The following is a 14,115-nucleotide window of genomic DNA, read 5'->3' as shown; positions in this document are numbered from 1 at the left end:
ATTTTTGAATGTTTATTATAGAATTACTAAATTACCAGCACCTTTTCTTGAAAATTTGTAGGATTGTTACAATTTTGAAAAAAAAAAAAAAAACCGGTCTTAATTTTGGTAGACTATAATTGCTTTCTAACTCTTGAAATATAGGTTTTTAGTTGCGTCAAATTTAAATTCATAAGTAAGGGCGAGTGTTTTTCATCTCTTAGGATTTCATACATTGCAACTATTACACTTAGTTTTAATATATATATATATATATATATATATACACATACATACATACATACATACATACATACATATAGTATATTGCTGATGAATCTATATACAAAAAACCTCCACAGAAATAGCTACTTCATACTAATATAAAGGATGTTTAACACGTGTTGTCAAAATTGCTAAACAGGCTCTGAACTATTGGAATTATGGCCATTTATCAATTTTCTTGGTCTTCCTCTCCTACTTCTTGACATTCAGAATTATACACTTATGAATATACATAAATATTGCTATTGAATGTTATTGGTTTATCAAAAAAGCTTATTACCGCATTCAACCCTTTTTACAGTCTACAAACTCTCTCTCTCTCTCTCTCTCTCTCTCTCTCTCTCTCTCTCTCTCTCAGTGTTCATTTGGCGCATCAGATTCTTTTTCCTTTTTTAAGCTCTGTCTTTCATTTGATCATATCAAAGGCTGCTGTTGATATACCATTAGTTGTGGCTGAGGAAAGTAAACAGAGAAATTGAGAAATCTGCTACACCAGAAGCACCGTGTTCATTGAGCATGGGAAATGCTTCTCAAACAAGCCACTCTCGTAGTTCCTCAGCTATGAGTCCCTAGCCTGCTCTTTGGGCAGGGGGTCAGCAGATGACTGTCTGTGTGTTTGTCCAATAGAAGGAGTTTCTTTATATCTTTAGCCCCACCTTGGAACCCTTAAAATATCATATCACCAACCTCAGTACACTCAAAACGTTAATATTCTTTGTATTATTATTATTATTATTATTATTATTATTATTATTATTATTATTATTATTATTATTACTTGCTAAGCCACAATCCTTGTAGGAAAAGCAGGATGCTATAAGTCCAAAGGCTCCAACAGGGAAAAATAGTCCTGTGAGGAAAGGAAATAAGGAAATAAATAAACTTCGGGAGAAGTAATGATTGATAACAAAAATCAATGTACACTCATATAATAAACTATAGGGAAGGTGTTGTTAAACTAGTTTATACCCTGTTTATTATCATCATTAGTATTGTTAGCAGCAGCAGCAGCAGTAGTAGTAGTAGTAGTAGTAGTAGTAGTAGTAGCAGTAGTAGTAGTATTGTTATTATAAGGTCTTGCAACCTAGGCATACCCTATTCATTATCTTCATTGATATTGTTAGCAGCAGTAGTAGTAGTAGTAGTAGTATTGTTATTATAAGTTCTTGTAACTACGCATACCCTATTCATTATCGTCATTAATATTGTTAGCAGCAGTAGTATTAGTAGTAGTATTGTTATTATAAGGTCTTGTACCTAGGCATACCCTATTCATTATCGTCATTAATATTGTTATAGTAGTAGTAGTAGTAGTAGTAGTATTGTTATTATAAGGTCTTGTAACTAGGTATACCCTGTTTATTATTATCTTTAATATTGATAGTAGTAGTAGTAGTAGGTAGTAGTAGTAGTAGTAGTATTGATATTATTTGCCATTTAACCAGCACATATAAAAAATTTGGAATATGAGCAGAGAGAGAGAGAGAGAGAATATCGAAAACCAATGAACTTGCCATTGAGGCCAGCTCCACAGAATTCACCAGCCTTGCTATTGAAGCACGCTCACGCCCCCTCCTCCCCCCCCCCACTCCATTGTTGCATTGCATGACACCTTTGGAAAACTAAATTAACCTTACTGCTATGTGAAATTCCCCGCCGTGCATTTTTCCTTCCACGCGAAATCCCTTTTAATTCGATTTATATATATTTTTTTCGTTTTTGTTTCCCTTTACTCCCATTATCCGGATGAAAACGAAATTCAGACCATTTCTGCCTGTCATTGTAGAAGTATTTTATTTCTTCTAATTCTCCGTTTTGGGTGTTTGTTAAGTGGTAAATGCACTGATGCTGTTGGGTAGAATATGACTGTCATATAGTGGACGATTTGGAAATTAAATTCAGCGTTATCATATTTGTATGCTTTCATATAGCCTTCGAATTAAACTTAATTTTCAGAAAGTAATTAAGTTGAAATCCTCCTACAATGATGTGAAACCATTTTTTGTTCTTTTATATTTCACAAAGACACTTAATGTCATTTTATGAGGTAGATTATTATTATTATTATTATTATTATTATTATTATTATTATTATCATTATTATTATTATTATTATTATTATTAATAATAATAATAGCTAAGCTACAATCCTAGTTGGAAAAGCAGGATGCTATAAGCTCAAGGTCTCTTAACAGGGGAAAAAATAGCCCAAAGGTGAAAGGAAACAAGGAAATAAATAAACTACAAGAGAAGTAATTGAACAATTAAATTAAAATATTTCAAGAATAGTAACAACATTAGAATAAATATTTCATATATAAACTATGAAAACTTCAATAAAACAAGAAGAGAAATAAGATAGAATAGTATACCCGAGTGTAACCTCAAGCAAGAGAACTCTAACCAAGACAGTGGAAGACCATGGTACAGAGGCTATGGCAACTACCCAAGACTACATAATCCCAACAGAATATTAAACCCAATTCAGAAAAAGATTCAATTATTCTCCAAGGTAAAAAAAGCTATTTCTCTTTCATATCATTCTCCCTTTCACTCGTCCTTTTTAATCATTCAAGAATAGCCTTACCTTTTTCAGCATAAAATCTTTGGACTTTTTCAAAAGTAAAAAAAAAAAAAGGGACTAATTTAAGCAAGATATTCCCCCCTCCCCCCACAACTCATCCGCAGCTTCCATTCTGTGTTCCTCATTACCTTATCCTAATGTGTCCAGCTCCCTCATTCACCAAACTCAATTTCTCCTTTATATAGAAGCTCACAGCCATGGTTTCATTCTCATATTCCTTGACTTTTTTTAAAAAGCTGACTCGAAGCTATTGACCAAGATTTATAGCCTGATATAATTGTAACGTGTTGGTCTCTCTCTCTCTCTCTCTCTCTCTCTCTCTCTCTCGTTATTATATCTATAAGAATATACATCATGATCATTTGATTCTCTCTCTCTCTCTCTCTCTCTCTCTCTCTCTCTCTCTCGTTATTATATCTATAAGTATATACATCATGATCATTTGATTCTCTCTCTCTCTCTCTCTCTCTCTCTCTCTCTCTCTCTCATGTATCTGTAAGTATATACATCATGATCATTTAATTATCATACAAGTTATATATCAGATTATGCCAAGAAGTTAAAGAAACGGTTCCGTGTGGATCCCAGAGAGCCCCCCTCGTTCGCAATGGACCCTGCATAATGCTTCAAACTTACATGTGTTCGGCTTAGTATTTTTCGCTCGCAAAACTTTCCGTTTCATCCATCATAATATCTGTCGGGATTTTCTGGTTTTCTCCCAGACAACTTTTTTCTTCTTCTTCTTTCCTCGTCCGTCCGTTAATTCTTACGCTGGTTATAACATTTAATGCTTTTACGGTCGGCCATTATGTGTGGACGGTTTCAATGCTCTGGATACTTGAAATTCCTTTTTGCATTGTAGAATTTGTAGGAATGCAAAACTTATGTTTATTCAAGGGCCTTCTTTGCAAAAGTTTTGTAGAGAAATGGTTGTTCTCTTTGTTATTTATTTTTACTTATATATTTCTAAAATTCCGTATCATACTTCCATTATACATTTTCTTACTCTTCATTATATTATAGTCGTTTTAATGGTGTGCAATTCTATATTTTCTATATACTTACTGTAAATTGAAAGTAACTATTCTTATTGGTATACTACTATCACAGTATAGCAATCTTCTTTTCCCACCGTTAAGGGGTCGGTTGCATAAAACGCCTTCTATCAAAGGCATCTGCGTCCACCAAACCTCTTCTCTCCATACCATCTTTCACCTTATCTCGCCATCTAATTCTCTGCCTCCCTCTTGATCTTCTCCCCCTAAAAGGCTCCTCCCAGTATAACAATACTAATGTATGAAGAGATTAGCTAAATAATTTAATACAGTAACTTTTTCCCTTCATCGGGCGTTTCCTATAGCTTCACAAACAGTTGGTAATTAAAACGGAAAATCGTAACATTAACCCAAAGTATTCAGAAACTACCCTACTCTCTCTCTCTCTCTCTCTCTCTCTCTCTCTCTCCTCTCTCTCTCTCAGTGTTGATAACGGTATTCGATAGGAGTGATAGCCAGATGTTAATGATTCCTTTTCGTTCGCCTTTTCCCTTTTACTAATGGTTAATGGAAGAAGTTTAATCTCCTGCTTTTAATGTTCAACGACGTAATTTTAGATTTTATGTGATGTATTATTTACATATTTACGCAAGTACACTAATATATATATATATATATATATATATTTATATATATATGTATATATATATATATATACCTACATTTACATTTTAAAAATAGGGAGTTTTAATAACAAAAATAAAATTTAACAGGCGCTCTTATGTCCCTTTTACCCCGGGGGTATTTGGAAATTTCCAACCCTTAACACCCAGGGGGTTATTTTTTTCCCAGCACATTTTGCAGTATATTTTCTTTAAATTGCTCTAACAGCCTTAATTTTTGTCATAGAGAGGTCAAGTTGGTCTCATTCTCTTGGAAAATGCCTGAATTTTTCTCCAAAAAATTATCAAAAAATATGAAAAACTAATTTTTATAGCATTTTTTTGCAAGGACGTACCGGTACGTCCATGGGGGTAAAGGGATGGCTTTTGTGAAACGTACCAGTACGTCCTTTAGGGGTAAAAGGGTTAAGATATATCATTTAGTCACCGGAAAAAGTTAGAGAATTCTGGGCTGTATACGAATAGGGTCTGAAGTTGAACCTCCTTTGGTGCTCTGTTCTTTCATTCTTTCTTTGTCTCACAACAGAATATATATCAGATGTAGAAGGACAAAAGGATACTAAATAGTAGTACAATGACACAAAGATTTATTCTATAGAATATTAAACAAGCAAAGGGCAACTCAAAAACAGGGGAGGGTTAGTAAATGTAAAATTTACTGAATATATCAAAGAGCAAAGATTATAACTAAATCCTTACACGAATCTATCTGCTCTCTAATCATAAGTAATTGTATTATGTATGCAGTAGTTCTTTAAACATGCATTATTTGGAAATTCGAGTTTTCATCCTAGCATTTTTTTTTTTTTTATGCCATAGCTCAGCTTCCATATTAACTATGTACAAGCTTCTCTTGTGCAAGAGCCCGTGCCTTGGTATAGGCAAGACGTTCTTAAACGAACGAACAAACGATTCCATGGTAACTAGGATCATTATGATAATAGTTTTCTGTTCCTACAAAGCGCTACTTTCTACAAGACACTTAGAGTGTATGAAATTTTATAGGTTGATAAGTTATTTTTTTTTATTTTCTCCTTTAAATTCATCCGGAAAGCATGATGCATATTCACCTTATAAATTCAATTATGAGAAAATTGTTTCAAATACTTGAAAAAATAGCTCTAAAACACCTTAAATAGCTTTTTAACTTTTTATAGTCAACTAGACTACTCGTATTAGGGTATTTTATCTCTATATTTATGTTTTATTTCTATAGCTGGAGTTCAATGAAAATATGGCCATCGACTCATATTCCTTGTTGATAGAAGACAAAGCATAAAGTTTAGTCTCTCTGAAAAGGCACGATTCCCTTCGTTTCATTCTTCTTCATCGGAGCATAGAGAGAGAGAGAGAGAGAGAGAGAGAGGAGAGAGAGAGAGGAGAGAGAGAGAGAGAGAGAGAGAGAGAGAGAGAGAGTCTCTTTTTACAAGACCGCATATTCGCTGTCAGATCATGGACCCGCTTCAATGGACACTGACCAGCATAGAAATGGCTCACTGGCAGTATCTAAGTCCAGGTTTTCATCCCTTTCATCTACTATCTCTCTCTCTCTCTCTCTCTCTCTCTCTCTCTCTCTCTCTCTCTCTCTCTCCTCTCTCTCTCTCTCTCTCATCATTGTCAGAATATTACGTAGACGAATTATAATTATGACAAGATGACAAACAACGGGAAAAAAATGACAATCGTCATAAAAAAATTGAGAATTTGTTCGTGTAGTTCTGTGACTACGATAAAACATGAAATGTAAATATGAAACTGTGTGCGGTAGAACTTGAACTGTTAAATCCTAAGTATTAAAGGCAAAAAATCAACAAACGAACAAATATACAAATGGACGGACAAATAGAGAGACAAGCAGACATATGTTTCTTCTCACAAAGAAAGTAGTGAGGAAAGAGGGGTGTGGGTGAGGAAAAGGTGAGTGGAAGGAAGGACGATAAGAGGAGAAGAGATAGGTAGACAAGAATTGATTCTTGGTGAAATTTATGCTCAAGACAGACAGACAAATCCCAATTATTATTATTATTATTATTATTATTATTATTATTATTATTATTATTATTATTAATAGCTAGACTACAACCTTAGTTGGAAAATTAGAATGATGTAAGCCCAAGGGCTCCAACAGGGAAAATAGTCCAGTGAGGAAATGAAAAAAAGGAAATAATCAAACTACAAAAATAATTAGCAATTAAAATAAAATATTTTAAGAACAGTAACAACTTGAAATAAATCTTTCATATATTGACTATAAAAACTTCAAAAGAACAAGCGTTAGGATTCAGTTTTTATCTATATGAATATCATATATTAGTTAATTCTTCTTTTAGTGTGCTTTTTTCCCATTCGTATGGGGTAACCGCGGTTGCGTTCTTTTGAAGGACTTTATTTTGGCTTAATGAAATGCGGAAAACAGGTGCATCGAGTTTACCATCACTTGTTCATCTTAGTTCATTTACATATTGTCATTATATCTATTTCCTTTTCTCGTTATTACATCATATGAATAAGAATACGGAATAAATTAAGCTTCTGGGAATCCCAAATGATTAACCTCCGTCTGTGGAACTTCCTTTTCTCGTTATTATGTAACTTTGGTAAAGGAATCTTCGATGGTAGGTAGTACTCTTATGCATTCAATGACTTTCAATGACTAGATAGAGTATTTTTTCATATATATATATATATATATATATATATATATATATATATATATATATATATATTATATATATATACACACATATATATATATACACACACACACATATATATATATATATATATATATATATATATATATATATAATATTTGGAATTTATACTAATGATATGTTTTCCTTCCCTGAAATCGTACTTCCCGAAGGTTTTGAGAAATTTGGTGATGAATTTCAAAATTATATCCTTCGCATGTAATGAAAGATTACTTTCTCTCTCTCTCTCTCTCTCTCTCTCTCTCTCTCTCTCTCTCTCTCTCTCTCTCTCTCTCTCTCTCTCTCTGTGAGAATATCCAGTCAGTTGTTCCCCTACAGAGCCCAAGAGATAGACGGTTTCGGCTGCGAGAACTTTTTAAGCACTTAAACTTTTCCAAACATTGTGTTGAGTTTTCTAGCAAAGTGTGAAATGTTCGAAGCAGTAAATAAAACACGCCCGAAACTTTTAACTTGGCGTTAAAAATGTTTAGGTGTTTGATCCGAAAGTTAGGGGATTTTTTTACAGGGATAAATGTATTTCAAGGTAATATATTTTTTATCGGGACGCGATTGGCTGGCTGATACAGATTAGCTGCGGTCGGAGAAATTGAAAGAGGATTGGCCTAATCAGTAGTAATGGTCAGTGAGAGGATTTTTATCAGTAGAGGTGATTTATTGTTTTTTTTTTTTTTTTTTTTTTTTGCATGGTCCTTTGAGATCATTTTTTAAACTTTTATTTTTATAATTTTAGCAATATTCAAGAGATATGACGAATGTGTCATAGAAATATTCTTAATTTTGTATGACGAATTTGTATTACAGTATATAAATACTCTTGATTTTGTTATATTTTCATTATGCATGATCCTTTTAATTGCGTTTTTTTTTTCTTTCAAACTATTTTTTTTAATATTTTTAGTAATATTTAAGAGATAAGACGAATTTGTCTTATGTAAATATTCTTAATTTTGTATGACGAATTTTTTCATGTAAATATTCTTAATTTAGTGATATTTTCAGTATTTAAATAAGCATCTACTGAGAGCCATTAGCGCCTCTTTTTCTTTCCATTTATCAGGTAAAAGCTTTTAGTGTTTGACCGTGGTTCACATCGTCTTATAAGCTGAACTCTATTGTTCTTTAATGTGTTTAATGTGTGGTTAAAAGAAGCACTGGGTTTTTTTGTTCCACCTTTTCCTTGTGATGGAAAAAAGCCATCGTTTGTTATTTCATCCAACTCTGTTTTTTATATCCGAAAGTTGTTCATATGTTCATATATTCATCTAGTTTGATATATTCATTCAAGGTTAATCCATTTCCCCCCAGCTTTCTGTCATAGACAAAGGCTTATTTTTCCCTTTTTTTTTTTTCTGTTTCTCTTTCCATTTTCCTTTTGGATATAACTGACTGACTTTATTGTAAGACTAGTTTACGCAACTCGTCAAAATGATGGCTAAATATTTAGATAGATATGTGCACACGCACACGCACCCCCCTCTCACCAGGGTACGACTACTCCTTCTGCCATTTACCCGAGGGACGGGAAAACTTGGGCGTGACCGGAAATATATATATATATATATATATATATATATATATATATATATATATATATATATATAAATATATACATATATATATATATATATAAAATATATATATATATATATATATATATATATATATGTATATATATAATCTATATATATATATATATAATGAAGAATGATAGATAGATAAATAGATAGCTAGATATAATATATATATATATATATATATATATATATATATATATATATATATATATATATATATATATATATATTATATATATATATATATATATATATTTATATATATACATATATACATATATATATATATTATATATATATATATATATATATATATATAATCAGAGATTTCCTCTTTAATATATAGGGGATTATTTGATGTATATTTCTGTTGAAATAGTAACCCCCCCTCCCATCTCTCTCTCTCTCTCTCTCTCTCTCTCTCTCTCTCTCTCTCTCTCTCTCTCTCTCTCTCTCTCTCTCTCTCTCTGCATACATATGTTTCTCAGCAACTTCTAAAGTAAATTTACATTGGAATGGCAACAAAGCCTTGACCCTACTAGACCTTAATTACCCTCCCCCTTGAGAGAGAGCCTCTTGTAGTGACCAAATGGAAGTAGCGAACAAAGGACCAGAAAGAGATGCAGAGGTTGTTCGTGGAATTGAGTGCGACACATTTCTCGTTTGTCGTGAGAAGTTCTCTTCTCGTATTGGCTTGTTATTGTATGTACTGGGAAGATTACACCGGGAAGAATGCACCGGGAAGAATGCACTGGGAAGAATGCACTGGGAAGAATGCTCCAGAAAGAATGCACCGGGAAGAATGCACTGGGAAGATTGCACTGGAAGGAATTCATCGGGAAGAATGCAATGGGAAGAATACACCAGGAAGAATGCACCGGAAAGAATGCTCCGGGAAGAATGCACCGGGAAGAATGCATCGGGAAGAATGCACTGGGAAGAATGCACCAAAAAAAGGCACCGGGAAGAATGCATCGGGAAGAATGCACTGGAAAGAATGCATCGGAAAGAATACACCGGGAAGAATGTACCGGAAAGAATGCTCCGGGAAAAATGCACCGGGAAGAATGCATCGGAAAGAATGCACCGGGAAGAATGCATTGGGAAGAATGTACTGGGAAGAATGTACTGGAAAGAATATACCGAGAAGAATGCACTTTGAAGAATGCTCTGGGAAGAGCTCTAAGCTTGAATATAACTTGAAGTAAGGCAAGTAATTGCAAATATTGCCTTCCTAAATGGAAACGGGGTTTTCAAGCTTCTTTCAAGGCGTGTCACTTTTCTTTAAAGTCCCTGTTTGTGAAAGCACAGTTGAAGGATTCATGAATAGTGGTGATGATGATAATGTTAGCAATGATGATAATTAATTTATTTGCAAATGTTGTGGTAGTAACAAGATTAGTTAAATTCGTTACACGTGTAAGAAAATTAATGCAATTGCGTTGGTCGTGGTAGTAATGTCAAAATTATCTATAGTCGTTACTCTTGTAATAGTCAAAAATAACTTCATTTACTATCATTATGATTCTAATTTTCTCATTTTTCAAAGTCACAAAATCCATTTCAGATGTAATCATTTGCTCATTTGTAGTATCGAGATGAAATTAAAACCTTTAAGTGAGTAATTTGGATTTTATTGAAATCTATATCAGAATGTGTAACTCTCTCTCTCTCTCTCTCTCTCTCTCTCTCTCTCTCTCTCTCTCTCTCTCTCTCTCTCTCTTGAAAGATTGCTAATGGTAATTACATATGATTATAAATTACTACGTCAGTTAAAAGACACAAAAGCTTACTCGAGATATCTGATGTATACACACACATGCGGCATCGATAAAGGCGTATGAATGTATTACCTACGCTTGCGTACGTACCATTATCCCAAATTACACTGGGAATGTGATTTGGGATAATGCAGGGCACTAATTTCCAACCTCCCACTCGCACTTTTGACCGTAATTTCAATACCTGTCCCAAATTACTTCCATGAGTTTCGTCCACCGAGATCATCACCATCGCTTATGAAGAGTATTTTATACGTTTGAATGTGCAACATAATGGTGATTGGACTTAATTAGCTTAATTTTGAACATGATGATGTCCCCCTGATTATATGAAATCATGTTCTTTTGCTTGTTTATGCCGTGTATTTCGCGCTAATTAACGGGTTAATGTTCGAGAAAGCTTCGTTCCGGAAAGCTTTTTGATAACAGATTTTTGGTTCCATTCATATTGATTAAACTCACGGATAAAGTTTCAGAGGAAACCCGGTTTGTTTAGTATGCATGGTGAAGACAGGCTTTTCTGAATAAGAAGTTAGAAGACACTCAACAAGGAGTTTAAGTGATTAAAATCTATAGTATAGATGCAGAAATTGACGACTGATGAAATAATTTTTTATTGAACAGTTATAAATAATTAGAGATCAGTTTCTTTCCTGTAGAATTATATGGGTAATTATTGAAAGAAGTTTCATTTTGAACTTCAGGACGATGAAGCTAGGACATTGGAGTTATTGGGTGACGGAGTAATGTCAGTAGTAGTAAATTAGTGAAAAGTAAATGCACACAATCCATTTTAGTATTCAATTACCTAGTTTTAAAGGTTTAAAGGCAGCTTATGAATGGCACGACAATGCCCTAGAGACTGACCATATATACATATGATCAGCGCTCAACCCCTCTCTCCACCCAAGCTAGGACCAAGGAGGGCCAGGCAATGGCTGCTTACTCAGCAGATACACCTATATGCTCCCCCAAACCCCTCTTCCTTAGCTCACAAGGTCGGTGAGGTTGCAGCGACTAAAGAAAATAACGAGTTTGAGTGGGACTCGAACCCCAGTTTGGCGATCACTAGTCAGGGACGTTACCACATCGACCACCCTAGTGGGCTATTTCAATTAGGATTGCAAAGCTGAATTTCTTTTGGGCGTTGCATCATCACCAAAAGATCTACGTCTTAGCCATTTTATTTCATTCAAAAATCACATTCTTGAATTATCAATTCTAACGTTGATGAAATTGGTCTAGTTAGATGTGTATTAGAATTATTTTGTCTTCCACAGGGAAGATTCGCCTCTTAACTCAAGACCATATTTAATAACCTATTTGCCTCAAACATTTTTGCAAGAATTACAACCAAGATAACAATTAATTCTTTTCTATATCATAAAAAAAAAAAACAGAAGAGATATCAAAGGTTAACGATTACCTCTCTCATAAAACAAGAAAGATAATACACCTTTTTTCCTCTTTTTTTTTTTTCTCCTTCTAAAGTATCCGTGGGAGGGACAGGGGAACACCGGGTTGTTCCAAGCGTTTTAGGAGGAGGAGGATAAGGAGGAGGAGAAGGCTCATGAGGATAAGGAGAAGGCGGAGGAGGAGGATAAGGAGGAGGGGGTAGGATAAGGAGGAGGAGGGGGAAGGATAAGGATGATAAGGAGGAGAAGGAGGATAAAGAAGATGAGGAGGAGGATGATAAGGAGGGGGAGGATGATAAGGAGGAGGAGGATAAGGAGGAGGGTGATAAGAAGGATCAGGAGGAGGAGGAGGAGAATAAGGAGGATGAGGAGGAGGAGGATAAAGAGGATAAGGAGAAGGAGGAGGCGGACAAGGAGAAGGATGAGGATAAGAAGAAGAAGGAGGAGGGGGAGAAGGGTAAGGAGGATAAGGAGCATGAGGTGGAGGAGGAAATGTGAGGGAGAAGGACTTACAGTAAGAGAGAAAGGGTTAGTGGGAGAGGAACGAATTATCTTTTGCAACTTGACTACTTATAATATCTGGAGGTTTTCCAAAAAGCTTCTCCGTTGCCATAGTAACTTCGATCATGGTTGGTGCTCTCTGTTCGTTCCCCGGCATCCTAAATTAGGTTCAAAAGTAGTTAGGAATATTTGAATCTTTCGCCTTGAAAGGAGTCGATTGCTTCTTTAACTTTTATTTTGTGTCTGTATCGAAAACCACATAAGAAATAGTAAGGTAAAAATAAGTAGGAGATATCAGTTTCTTTCGCTCAATTTCTTTTCGGAGGGTTTTTCAGTGCGTTAGAATAGTAGTATTTTTAGCTAATCTTCTATTAATTCGTTCATATGATATTTATTTAAATTGTGGTCTTTACAGGGGATATATAAATTTTGGCCTTTTACTCATCACTAACTCTAAAAATATTCCTTTAAAGACTTTAAGATACGCAAGAGAGTATTGCACAAAGTTCTTTATTTCTAGGAAATTGGTAATAGTAATGCAATTTATACAATCCGGTCTTTATCATTTGGTAAAGTTTTTTTGAGGTTTTGTTAGGGTTATAGGGTAATATGCGGGCTTTATAAATCAAAATAACAGGAGAAAAAACTTGTTAGTTGCAATACCTGTTATCATTTTTCTGCCATCCCAACTTTAATACAATTTAAAAAAGATTATTATACAAATACTTGGTTTCCTTCTTGTTCATAATCGTTTGCAACATTAATATTGATGATAAAATTATTATTAATGGAGTTGTTCATATTGATGTCATTCTATCTTCTTATTCATATTATAGCAAGAAGCGTTCTTTTTAGAACTCCCTAATTAATATTGCTTACTAATTTTGAGGAGCAATCGTCGTGAAAAATTAAAAAGAGTTAAAGAATTTAGTAACTGGAAATATGGATACGATTATTTTTTATTGGTTTGAACCTAAAATTTAAGAAAAGTATTCATCTTCTATCATTAGTGACTCGGCATTCCGTCATTTCTTAACTTTCTAAAATTACCATAATTTATGAGGCTTAAATATGTTAAATAGTAATGACTTAAAAATTTGTTAGACTTCATAGATTATTATTAACCATCTCTGTCACCTCATAACTTGTTTTTATTCACAGTAGGAAATATCTCAAAGAACTAAGCACCTTTAACCAGTTCGTTCAGATTTATAGTTTGGACTTCATATATAAAACATTGTATCCTAATCTATTTTTTCTAGTTATCCCAACCGAATGGATTTATTTTTTTTTTTTTTTGTTCAATCATCCTAATTGTATTTGTTTCTCTTTTTACAGTTGTGCGACAATACTACGAAGTTCAGGTCTACGACGAATTTGTCATCAGCGGCAACACTGCAGTCATCAAGTGTCACGTCCCTTCCTTCGTCAGGGACTACGTCAGCGTGACCTCCTGGGTCAGGGGTAACGGAGAGAGGATTGTCTCCGATGTGCTCACAGGTGAGATTCTTCGCCTCCTTTCAAGGTTATTGTTTATAAAGTAGTCTCCATTATTTAAACATCAGTTCTTAAAGACAATATGGCTCATCTCTTTATATGTCTGG

The 14,115-nt window shown here is 34.0% G+C and overlaps 1 protein-coding gene across 8 annotated transcripts in view; it reads left to right on the top strand.

The window, feature by feature from the left end:
- The window catches only part of LOC137634499 (cell adhesion molecule Dscam1-like), a 400,372-nt gene that overhangs the window by 322,111 nt on the left and 64,146 nt on the right, over positions 1–14,115 (top strand). For all 8 annotated transcript variants that reach the window (XM_068366931.1, XM_068366930.1, XM_068366928.1 and 5 more), the window contains exon 5: positions 13,850–14,011. In XM_068366931.1, the coding sequence (XP_068223032.1) occupies positions 13,850–14,011 (162 nt within the window). The remainder of the gene's footprint in view (positions 1–13,849; positions 14,012–14,115) is intronic.

The sequence above is a fragment of the Palaemon carinicauda genome, chromosome 44, assembly GCF_036898095.1.
Source record: "Palaemon carinicauda isolate YSFRI2023 chromosome 44, ASM3689809v2, whole genome shotgun sequence".
Classification (NCBI taxonomy): Eukaryota; Metazoa; Arthropoda; class Malacostraca; order Decapoda; family Palaemonidae; genus Palaemon; species Palaemon carinicauda.
The sequence above is the reverse complement of the archived record's forward strand: the minus strand, read 5'-3'. Positions and strand labels throughout refer to the sequence as shown.